The 12,285-nt window shown below is 49.2% G+C and overlaps 1 protein-coding gene across 1 annotated transcript in view; it reads right to left on the bottom strand.

Moving 5' to 3' along the window:
- Positions 1 to 782: 782 nt before the first annotated feature.
- Positions 783 to 12,285, bottom strand: part of smim45 (small integral membrane protein 45) — a 19,347-nt gene continuing 7,844 nt past the window's right edge. Inside the window, 2 exon segments of the mRNA XM_080217522.1 lie at positions 783 to 1,276; positions 1,278 to 1,420. Of these exon segments, the coding sequence (XP_080073648.1) occupies positions 1,211 to 1,276; positions 1,278 to 1,418 (207 nt within the window). The 5' untranslated portion in view covers positions 1,419 to 1,420 and the 3' untranslated portion in view covers positions 783 to 1,210.

Here is a 12,285-nt window from a genome sequence, read left to right as displayed (position 1 = left end):
CTGCTCACGGAGCTGCCAGGGGTCAGGTTCAGGTCTGTCAGGGTGAGAACGGCAGCCCAGACATGACATTTGACATCCCCCCCACCCAACACCCTGGGGAGAGTGGTGAGGTCATCCCTTTGCCCCCCAGCCCACTCACCGCACCCCCCCTCAGGAGCCCCTGAGGGACCCTTCCTGTACAGCCTGGCAGCAACAGAAGGGGCAGTGCCCACCGGACTGACCACCCCCACCCCACCTTAGGGCCCGAGGCACCAGGCCTGAAGGGAGGCAGAGTGTGGAGTCTTAGGGAGGAGGGGGCCTGAGTGGGGGGGGGGGGGGTCTGATGGGGGAGGGGACGCCAGTGGGGCATCTGAGGGGGGGGATGGGGCCTGAGTGGGGGGGTCTGAGGACATAAGAACATAAGAAATAGGAGCAGGAGTAGGCCATCTAGCCCCTCGAGCCTGCCCCACCATTCAATAAGATCATGGCTGATCTGAAGTGGATCAGTTCCACTTTCCCGCTTCTCCCCTTAATTCCCCTGTCTATCAGAAATCTATCTACCCGTGACTTAAAAATATTTAGCGAGGCAGCCTCCACCACTTCAACGGGCAGAGAATTCCAGAGATTCACCACCCTTTGAGTGAAGAAGTTCCTCCTCAACTCTGATCTCAACTGCCCCCCCTTATCTTGAGGCTGTGCCCTCTAGTCCTGCTGTCCTTTCTAAGCGGGAAGAATCTCTCTACCTCTACCCTATCCATCCCCTTCATTATCTTATACGTCTCTATTCTCTATAAGATCCCCCCTCATCCTTCTAAACTCCAACGAGTACAGACCCAATACCGGGATGAGTACTTGCACGCCATAACTTGTCTGGGGGCCAAGTGCTGGCAAGTGGGTTAGGGTGGGCATTTCATGCATTGGTCCAGACTCGATGGGCTGAAGGGTCTCTTCTGCACTGTAGGGATCTATATTGGAGGATAATGGCTTCTCGAATTTTGGTGTCAAGTTAGCTTCAATGTTTAAAAGTAATTATTTCCTGCTATCCTCATATTAGGATCAAATCCACAATCAACTTGTCTCAGAGTTCCTTATAATGATAAAAGGAAAGTTAACCTCCGCGTAGATGTGAACTGGTCGATTTAAGAATTTCTATTAGCGCTTATGAATCGTGGTACAATTTGAGGAAATGGCGTTCGCGTAACTCTGCGGGGAAAGTCTCGTCATCAGAGTCTCAGACCTCGGGAGGCCTGAAGCCCAGGTTGTCCCGGATCATTAAGGTTTTTCGGACCTCCCTCTCCGGTGATAGGACGCTGCGTCCTCCACTTGTGAGCTTCTTGGAGACCAGGCTCGAAGTAATAAATGCAAGCCCCGAAACCAACCAGGATCAGGATGGAGATCATCAGGTACACGGGGACAAACCAATCCAGGAAGTGCGGCATGTCTGGAAGAGAAAGGGAAAGAAGATTTGTCCAGACGCTCCTGCCCTGTGGAAACTGTAAATTCGGTCGGAGAGTTGGGTGTTTGGATTGGATGAGTTAATCAATGAACTAATGAACGCTGCTTTGTACATTAACAAAAGAACAAAAACAGCCTGGGAAACAGGCCCTTTGGCCCAACGAGCCCGCGCCGCCATTCTAACATTACCAGCACCACCCCCCCCCACCCACCTATGACCCATATCTATTGTTTTATGGCCATCCACGTTGAGGGAATCTAATTTAGGGACAATTTATTCCTGCCAAACAGCACATCTTTGGGGTGTGGGAGGAAACCGGAGCACCCGGAGAAAACCCACGCAAGCACGGGGAGAATGCGCAAACTCCCACAGACACCGGCCCAAATCCATGTGTCTGCGCAGCAATCAGCGATAGTCACTGAGCTGTCGTCTTGTCCAGTATCTGGTCCAGTTTAGGCACACACTAACGACATGAAGCACTAGGCCAATCTCGAACAACCAAGAGCAGCCCAAGTTTAGATTTCACAGGATCCAAGCTGAGATATCTAAATGGATACAAATTGGCTCCTCGATCAGAGGTTGGTTGTAGAGGGTTGTTTTTCAAACTGGAGGCCTGTGACCAACGGTGTGCCTCAGTGCTGGGCCCACTGTTATTTATCATATATTAATGATTTGGATGAGAGACATGGTTAGTAAGTTTGCAGATGACACCAAGATTGGTGGCATAGTGGACAGTGAAGAAAGTTATCTGGGATTGCGATGGGATCTTGATCAATTGGGCCAGTGGGCTGATGAACGGCAGATGGAGTTTAATTTAGATAAATTCGAGGTGATGCATTTTGGTAGATTGAACCAGGGTAGGACTTACTCAGTTAATGGTAGGGCGTTGGGGAGAGTTACAGAACAAAGAGATCTAGGGGTACATGTTCATAGCTCCTTGAAAGTGGAGTCACAGGTGGACAGAGTGGTGAAGAAGGTATTCAACATGCTTGGTTTCATTGGTCAGAATATTGAATACAGGAGTTGGGACGTCTTGTTGAAGTTGTACAAGACATTGGTAAGGCCACACTCGGAATACTGTGTGCAATTCTGGTCACCCTATTATAGAAAGGATATTATTAAACTAGAAAGAGTGCAGAAAAGATTTACTAGGATGTTACCGGGACTTGATGGTTTGAGTTATAAGGCGAGGCTGGATAGACTGGGACTTTTTTCTCTGGAGTGTAGGAGGCTGAGGGGTGATCTTATAGAGGTCTATAAAATAATGAGGGGCACAGATCAGCTAGATAGTCAATATCTTTTCCCAAAGGGAGGGGAGTCTAAAACTAGAGGGCACAGGTTTAAGGTGAGAGGGGAGAGATACAAAAGTGTGCAGAGGGGCAATTGTTTCACACAGAGGGTGGTGTGTGTCTGGAACAAGGTAGTAATAGAGGTGGATACAATCTTGTCTTTTAAAAAGCATTTAGACAGTTACATGGGTAAGATGGGTATAGAGGGATATGGGCCAAACGTGGGCAATTTGGGAACTAGCTTAATGGCAAAACCTGGGCGGCATGGACAAGTTGGGCCGAAGGGCCTGTTTCCATGCTGTAAATCCTGTACCATTCCTGACAGTTGGGTTAGCTTAACACCACTGTCCCAGTTCAGCTCGAATAAGAAGGTTTAAACCTGTCTCAACTATCCCTGCACCAAGAATCAAGTAGGGGGGTGCCGATATCTTTGTAGAAAATAGTCAACGATTAATTGTCACAGGTGAGATGGTGGGGAATTAAGTGGCGGATTGTAGTTCCGTGTACAGAAGTCAGTCTCTTCTTATCAAAACCCTGAAGTAGCCATTTATGTTGGATTGCAAATCCAAAGACAGAGGCTGATCCCCCCTGGGGCTTCCTCCTGTCTTTAAGTAAAGTAAAAGTCTGCTGTTCGCTAACATTTTACAGGATCGAGGCCTGTTTATAGAATCATAGAACCCCCACAGTGCAGAAAGAGGCCATTCGGCCCATCGAGTCTGTACCGAACACAATCCCATCCAGGCCATACCCCCATATCCCTACACATTTACCCACTAATCCCTCTAACCTACACATCCCAGGATACTCAGGGACAATTTCTTAGCACGGCCAATCAACCTAACCCGCACATCTTTGGAGGAAACTGGAGCACCCGGACAAAACCCACGCAGACACGGGGAGAATGTGCAGCCTCCACACTGACCCGAGCCGGGAGTCGAACCCGGGTCCCCGGAGCTGTGAAGCAGCAGTGCTAACCCATTGTGCTACTTTATCTCAAAGGTTTTAGCTTAATAAAAGCGTGTGGGTCGTATTTAGAAGATGAGAGATAAAATCTCGCAAATCTTAACGTTTCTGTTTCGGGAAACTGTCCCACTGCTTGTCTGTGACTGCGCCACCCCCACCTACCCTAACCAGAGGAAGGAGGATTGAGTTGTGATTCTAAATTAAGCACCCAGGCTGTTGAACAGTCAAACGCGTTCACCCTGAAGGGCAGTCATTCTCCTCATGCCTCAGTGAGCCCAGAAGCTGATGGCTTCACTTTGTCAGCTTTCAGTTACAACCTTCTTCCTGACCATTTACGACTATCTTGCGTAGAATTTATACCGAATGGATTTGTTTTTGTACCCTGGCATCTAGTAGGTTGGTAAATCCCCACATAGGTTTACGCAACAAAACATCTCTTTATCCCCAAATCATATTTTCTTCTCGTTGACGGCAATATTTTGTCCTGGGGTCAAAGAGAACATAAGAACATAAGAAATAGGAGCAGGAGTAGGCCATCTGGCCCTTCGAGCCTGCCCCGCCATTCAATAAGATCATGGCTGATCTGTCGTGGCTCAGTTCCACATTCCCGCCCTCTCCCCATAACCCTTAATCCCCTCTCTTATCAAAAACCCATCAACCCGCGTCTTAAAAATATCTAGTGAGGTAGCCTCCACCACTTCAACGGGCAGAGAATTCCAGAGATTCACCACCCTTTGAGTGAAGAAGTTCCTCCTCAACTCCGTTATAAACCGTCCCCCCTTTATCTTGAGGCTGTGCCCCCTAGTCCTACTGTCCTTTCTGAGCGGGAAGAGTCTCTCCACCTCTATCCTATCCATCCCATTCATCATCTTATACGTCTCAATGAGATCTCCCCTCATTCTTCTAAACTCTAATGAAAGAGCAAACTGTTCTGAATATTGTCACTGGAGGGTCCTTGTTTGGGAGCTAAAATTTGCCCGGAACAAAGCAGGCCGGGGGCGTGGAGGGGACGAGGACCTCTAGAAATTGTCACCTCGGATTGACAGGTGTTCAGTACCCGGGGGATGGCGTGAGTCCAGAAGGGGTCTTTGCCAAGGTTGAATATGGGTGCTCAGGCCTCAGGATTGAGGCCTGGCTGCTTGGGTAGGGGGACACTCCTTGGTCTCAGAGGAACATCAGAAGGAAGCCAGGAGGGGAGTGGGGAGTGGAGGGGGGTGGGGTCTCTTGCTTCTGAGAAGCATCCACTCGCGACATTCCCGTTTGGTAGCCGGTGGCCTCCGAATATCATTCCTTACTCCCTGCTGCCGAGAGCCAGAAAATCCCTGCTCAGTATCCGGAAATCCATGGGGCAAACGTGGATGAGGTCAGGCAGGCCGTAAACCTCCCCCCCACCCTCCTCTCCCTCCACCCTCTACCCCCCCACCACCCTACAGGTCATGTCCTGGGTGGGGGAGGGGAGGGGGAGATGTGGGAAGAGGGGGTTTTGGGGGAGAGAGAGAGAGGAGGGTGGCAGTGCCTGGATTGTAGAGTTATCTTGCCGTTTTAGCTCAGAGAGAATTCGCGCCATTGGAACTTGCCAACAGCCGACGCGAACTGCCCACCCCTTCAGCGAGCTGACCCAAGAGCTGAACTTGCATTTCTATAGCACCTTGCACATCCTCAGGGTGCAGCCAACGACGTGCCGTTCTGTCGGTAACTTACTCACAGCGGGGCACCACGCGGAACAGTTATCTCGCTTGCTGACACCTCGGAGTAGATATTGACCACGGTACCGGTTTAATCTGACTGAGAGCACCTTCTCTGACTATTGGGGGCGAACATTCTCGGTAATGTATGTATCTATGGGCCTCGGGGACATGCCCTCCTGATTCAGGGGGCTGCCAGTTTCATTCTCGCAATCCCAGTGGTGGCACGGTGGCACACTGGGTTAGCACTGCTGCCTTACAGTGCCAGGGACCCGGGTTCGATTCCCGTCTTGGGTCACTGTCTGTGTGGAGTTTGCACATTCTCCCCGTGTCGGTGTGGGTTTCCTCCGGGGACTCCGGTTTCCTCCCACAGTCCAAAGATGTGCGGGTTAGGTGGATTGGCTGTGCTAAATTGTCCATTAGTATCGGTGGGGATAAGCAGGGTACATGTGTGGGGTTACAGGGATGGGGCCTAGATAAAGAACACAGCGTGGGAAACAGGCCCAACAAGCCCACACCGCCGTTTTAACATTGTGAGTGCCCTCCTCTACCCATGACTTTGGTCTACGCCTATTGGGGAAGATTGAGGGGAGACTAATTTAGGGACAATTTGTTACACCAATCAGCCTAACAGCACATCTTTGGGGTGTGGGAGGAAACCGGAGCACCCGGAGAAAACCCACGCAAGCACGGGGAGAATGTGCAAACTCCCACAGACACCGGCCCAAATCCATGTATCTGCACAGCAAACAGTGATAGTCACTGAGCTGTCGTGTTGCCCGTCAGTTGGTCCGGTTTAAGCGTACACTAACAACGTGAAGCACTAGGCAACTCTTGTATACCCCTCGTTGGTCAAGGGGATCATCGTTGATGCAAATAGCTTCCTTCTGCACTGGTCTTCTATGATTCTAATCTTGCCTGCGCCTTTTCAACAAAACCTACTCCAGACGTCCAGTATGGGCTAGTCGGGCTGAATGGCCTCCTCGTGCGCTGCTGTGTTGCCTCAATCCTGGTTTGCAGATTTCCCGTGGATCCCAGTTTACTGAGAGTGCCCCAGAGCTCACAAAAGCCTTCATTAACTGCCTGACAGCCCAGTAACACTGGAGCACTTCATTATAAAACAGTGGGCAGTGGACTGAATGGGTGCACTTTCACCCCCGGGAAATATGCCCGAATCCTCAACCGATCAAGTGGGGTAACATCTGATTACTAATTCCTTGTCTTGACAATCCCCTGAAGTTGCCAGAAGCTCTCTCAGTAAGAGCAGGGGGGGTTAAATGCAGCGAAATCCTCTCCTCGGCTAAGGAATAGATCTCGAAACGAACTAATCCCGTGTGAATCTGCGAAAGACGGCAGCTCACAAACAGCCACAATTAAAGGCTCAGTTGGCAATCTTGTTGAGGGCCAGCTATTGTTGCCGTGGGAAATAGGGGACTCACGTTGGCACAGATTAGGATGCATTGGGGCATTAGAGTGGATGGGATAAACAGATTTCATTCTGTGCTAGACACAGATCAGAGCATCTCTCTCTCTCTCGACAGCATTATCTCTCCTGCTCCGATTCCCTCCCTCTATCTGTAATGGATTACAAATCGACTCTCAATTAAAGATGATGAGGGGGATAGACAGAGTGGACTTGCAGAGGCTATTTCCTCGGGTGGATGTAACCATTACTAGGGGGCGTAACTGTAAGGTGGGAGATATAGGAGGGACGTCCGAGGTAGATTCTTTACTCAGAGGGTGGTCGGGGTATGGAATGCACTGCCTGCTGTGATAGTGGGGTCGGAGGCTTAGACCATAGAACCCTACCGTACAGAAAGAGGCCCTTCGGCCCATCGAGTCTGCACCGAACACAATCCCACCCAGGTCCAGCCCCCACATTATACCCACTAATCCCTCTAACCTACACATCCCTGGACACTAAGGGGCAATTTCTCAGCATGGCCAATCGACCTAACCCGCACATCTTTGTGACTGTGGGAGGCACCCGGAGGAAACCCACGCAGACACGAGGAGAATGTGCAAACTCCATACATGATGCGGATATGCCAGCGTTGGACTGGGGTAAACACAGTAAGAAGTCTGACAACACCTGGTTTTAGTCAGGTGACGAAGGGGGAAACCTCGAAAGCTTGTGCGTTTACTATCAAATGAATCGGTTGGACTAAAACCTGGAGTTGGCAGACTTTTTACTGTGCAAACTCCACACAGACAGTGACCCGAGCCGGGAATCGGACCCAGGTCCTTGGAGCTGTGAAGCAGCAGTGCCTACCCACTGTGCTACCATGGAGCTTTCAAGCAGTTATTGGATAGGCACATGGAGCGCTCCAGAATGATAGGGAGTGGGATAGACTGATCTTGGGATTGGACATAGCTCGGCACAACATTGAGGGCTGGAGGGCCTGTACTGTGCTGTAATGTTCTACGTTCCAATCTAAATGTCATCTTGTAGGTGTCACGTATCTTACTGAAACTGGAGGATTATAAAACAAAGTGCATTGCTCAGCTGGAGATCGATGTCAGCCAAACCTCCCTCATTCACTAAACCCGAGCTGATTAAACCTGTACGTTTCTGCCCCGGATAATCCGATGTTATAGTCTAAAGTGACCTCTCCCCCTCCCCACTCCCAGCACAACTGCAGCATCCGGGTGCCAATCGGTGTGCGGTGGTTCGGGGAAAGGGTTAGGAATCCTTCCATTAAGTTTCAATCCCAGGTCGTTTCTGAGAGTCATTCCCGACCCACCTGGAGAATATCTCCACACCCAATAGAGATACAAAGGACAGCATGGGAACAGGCCCTTCGGCCCTCCAAGCCTGCGCCAGTCGTGCAGACACGATGTGGGTATGCCGGCGTTGGACTGGGGTAAACACAGTAAAAAGTCTGACAACACCAGGTTTTAGTCCGACCGATTTATCTGATAGTAAACTCACAAGCTTTCGGGTTAGTCCCTTCGTCAGCCCAACGAAATTAAGGAAACCTGTCCTTACTCAGTCCATAGAACTGTAGAAAATTACAGCTCAGAAATAGGCCTTTTGGCCCTTCTTGGCTGTGCTGGCCCATTTTTCTGCCTAGTCCCACTGACCTGCACTTGGACCATATCCTTCCACACCCCTCTCATCCATGAACCCGTCCAAATTTTTCTTAATTGTTAAAAGTGCATTTATCCAGCAGCTCATTCCACACTCCCACCACTCTCTGCGTGAAGAAGCCCCCCCTAATATTCCCTTTAAACTTTTCCCCTTTCACCCTTAACCCATGCCCTCTGGTTTTTTTCTCCTCTAGCCTCAGTGGAAAAAGCCTGCTTGCATTCACTCTATCTACACCCATCAAAATCTTATACACCTCTATCAAATCTCCTCTCATTCTCCAGGGAATAAAGTCCTAACCCATTCAATCTCTCTCTGTAACTCAGTCCGTATCCCTCTATTCCCTCCCTATTCCTGCACCCATCCAAATGTCTCTTAAATGTTGCTAATGTGTCTGTTTCCCCCATCTCCTCTGGCCGCACGTTCCAGGAACTCACCATTCCCTGCGTGAAAAGCCTTCCCCTCTACATCTCCCTTCAACCTTCCCCCTCTCAACTTGAACCTGTGCCCCCTTGTAATTGGCACCTCCATCCTGGGAGAAAGCCTCTGACTATCCACCTGGGAATGTCACTATCTGCAAGATCCCCGCCCCCTCGCCATCAAGTTACTCGTCATCCTGAGTTGGAAATATATCACCGGGTCCCTGGCGCTGTGAGGCAGCAGTGCTAAGGTTGATAAGAAGTGTGTTAGCTTTCATTGGTAGAGGGATTGAATTTCGGAGCCGTGAGGTCTTGTTACAACTGTACAAAACTCTGGTGCGGCCGCACTTGGAGTATTGCGTACAGTTCTGGTCGCCGCGTTATAAGAAAGATGTGGAGGCATTGGAAAGGGTGCAGAGGAGGTTTACCAGGATGTTGCCTGGTATGGTGGGAAGGTCTTATCAGAAAAGGGCTGAGGGACTTGAGGTTATTTTCATTGGAGAGAAGAAGGTTGAGAGGTGACCTAATTGAGGCATACAAGATGATCAGAGGGTTGGATAGGGTGGACAGTGAGAGCCTTTTTCCTCGGATGGTGATGGCTAACACGAGGGGATGTAGCTTTAAATTGAGGGGTAGTAATTATAGGACGGATGTCAGAGGTAGGTTCTTTACTCAGAGGGTAGTAAGGGTGTGGAATGCCCCTGCCTGCAGCAGTTGTGGACTCGCCAACTTTAAGGGCATTCAAATGGTCAGTGGATAGGCATATGGATAACATTGGAATAGTTTAGGTTAGAGGGTCATTAGATTGGTTCCACTGGTCGGCACAGAGGGCCTGTACTGCGCTGGAATGTTCTATGTTCTATGTACTGGCCTTGGATTATTCTTTGTCTGCAACCTTCCCAATGACCTTCATAGAATCATAGAAACCCTACAGTGCAGAAAGAGGCCCTTCGGCCCATCGAGTCTTCACTGACCACAACCCCACCCAGGCCCTACCCCCATATCCCTATATATTATACCCACTAATCCCTCTAACCTACACATCCCTGGACACTAAGGGGGCAATTTCTTAGCACGGCCAATCAACCTAACCCGCACATCTTTGGAATGGTAACGATCCACACGGATTGTAGTGATTCAGGGACGTGGCTCAACCCCACCTTCTCAGAGACCCTGCAACACCCTCACCGTGTGAATGAGTTGAAAAACTCCGGATAAAAAGGTAAACATTGAGGAATTAACCCAGGGTAGCCCAGGGAAATCACCCTGCTCATCACTTCCACCAGTGGAATTACATTTCAAATCATTCACAAGATGTAACCATCGTGGGCGAGGTCCACAGTTACTGTCCATCCCTAATTGCCCTTCAGTAACCTGCATGATTACTATAGATTGGGTTGCTGGGCCATTTCAGGGGGTATTGTTAAAAGTACGTCTTTGCTGTGGCTTTGGTGTCTCGTGTAGGCCAGACCGGGTAAGGACAGCAGATTTCCTTCCCGAAAGATGGGTTTTTAAAAGTTAAAGTCTATTCATTAGTCACAAGCAGGCTTACATTAACACCGCAATGAAGTTACTATGAAAATCCCCTAGTCGCCTCACTCTGGCGCCTGTTTGGGTTCACGGAGGGAGAATTTAACACAGCCAATGCACCCTAACCAGCACATCTTTAAGTTTATGTATTAGTGTCACAATCAACACTTACATTAACACCGCAATGAAGTTACTGTGAAAATCCCCTAGTTGCCTCACTCTGGCGCCTGTTCGGGTACACGGAGGGAGAATTTAACACAGCCAATGCACCCTAACCAGCACATCTTTAAGTTTATGTATTAGTGTCAGAAGTAGGCTTACATTAACACCGCAATGAAGTTACTATGAAAATCCCCTAGTTGCCTCGCTCCGGCACCTGTTTGGGTTCACAGAGGGAGAATTTAACACGGCCAATGCCCCCTAACCAGCACACCTTTAAAGTTTATGTATTAGTGTCGCAATCAACACTTACATTAACACTGCAATGAAGTTACTGTGAAAATCCCCCGGTCTAACACCGGAATCATTGTGCTACATTGTGCTTTGTAACACTCTCTGCACAAACTGATCAGAACATTGTCACTTTCTCAGTCTTTGCCAAACAAGCAAAACCTTTCCAACATTGGAGAGCAGAGCCAGGAGAGGGAGGAACGGAGGGTTTATGGTGATGGGGTTAGATGAAGAAGGGTGGGAGGGGGCCAGCACGAATCTATGGGCTGAATGGCCTGCTCTTGCGTGCAATACTTGCAGCCATAAAGCGAAACAAATATTTACGATTCAAGCCTGAGTGGGATTGTGTTCGGTGCAGTCGCGATGGGCCTCTTTCTGCCCTTTGGCCCCGTTCTAAGGTTCTATGAAGTTGTCCTATCGATTGCCTTGAATGCAAATCATGCAATGTTCTCCAGAATGATTCTGAATGAATGTAGACAATGGTTCTTTTCTCCCCGGCGTGGGAGCGATCACTCGACTTGGAAATATCAAATCCTCGCAAACATGAAGAAGTATTTTGTTCCTCTTGGAACAGTTACTCTGTAGATGACTGGCATCTCAATTTAAAAGCCACGTACATGCCTGAATTACTCGATCAGTTTTGTTTATGTTGGAATTATGTGATCTGGCCTCTCTCTTAAGCCTCTTGCCTTTGAGACAAGTTAATTGGGTGTGTCATCCTAACTGCAGCTAACTTTCCAACTTTCCTGCGTTAAGAATTGGAGAGTATTAAGATCAGGGAGTAGAAAAAAAAATGATATCATTGAACATGTTAGCACAGTGGGTTAGCACTGCTGCTTCACAGCACCAGGGTCCTGGGTTCGATTCCCAGCTCGGGTCACTGTCTGTGTGGAGTTTGCACATTCTCCTCGTGTCTGCGTGGGTTTCCCACGCAGTCCAAATCTTTGGATGTCCAATGGCGACAGTCACAAGTTGCAGAAGATGTTTAACATCCCAGTGGTCTGAGTGTGGCACATCATCATGGGTTCGCTACACTGAGTCAGCCCCTTAACCACCCAACCTCTAACGGGTACCAGAGCACACTGTGCACACATTCAAATCATTGATAAGAAAATGTTCTAATTACAAGGGTCAGTGTTAAGGATCATCGCTAAAGCTTGGAGGAAGCCTTGTGGCGTTTTTCTAAAGCTGGGGTCAGGCTACAAAGAGGTACCCACAGTAACGTACCTCTGTTACACACTCGATAAAAGATGGGTTACACCCCGCTGGGGAGAAAGTAAAAGTCCTAAACGGGGCTCTGGCCCCCAAGAGTTCAAATCGTTTCTGGGCCTCGTTATCCATTACAGAAAATTCATTCCGAGCCCTCACACTGCTAAATAACATCAAAAGCGGTCGTGGCGAAAGCCACAGGAGGGTGTTTCCCTGA

This window comes from Carcharhinus amblyrhynchos, chromosome 35 (genome assembly GCF_965287045.1).
Source record: "Carcharhinus amblyrhynchos chromosome 35, sCarAmb.v2.hapA, whole genome shotgun sequence".
Taxonomy (NCBI): domain Eukaryota; kingdom Metazoa; phylum Chordata; class Chondrichthyes; order Carcharhiniformes; family Carcharhinidae; genus Carcharhinus; species Carcharhinus amblyrhynchos.
This window is presented reverse-complemented; position numbering and strand designations above follow the sequence as displayed.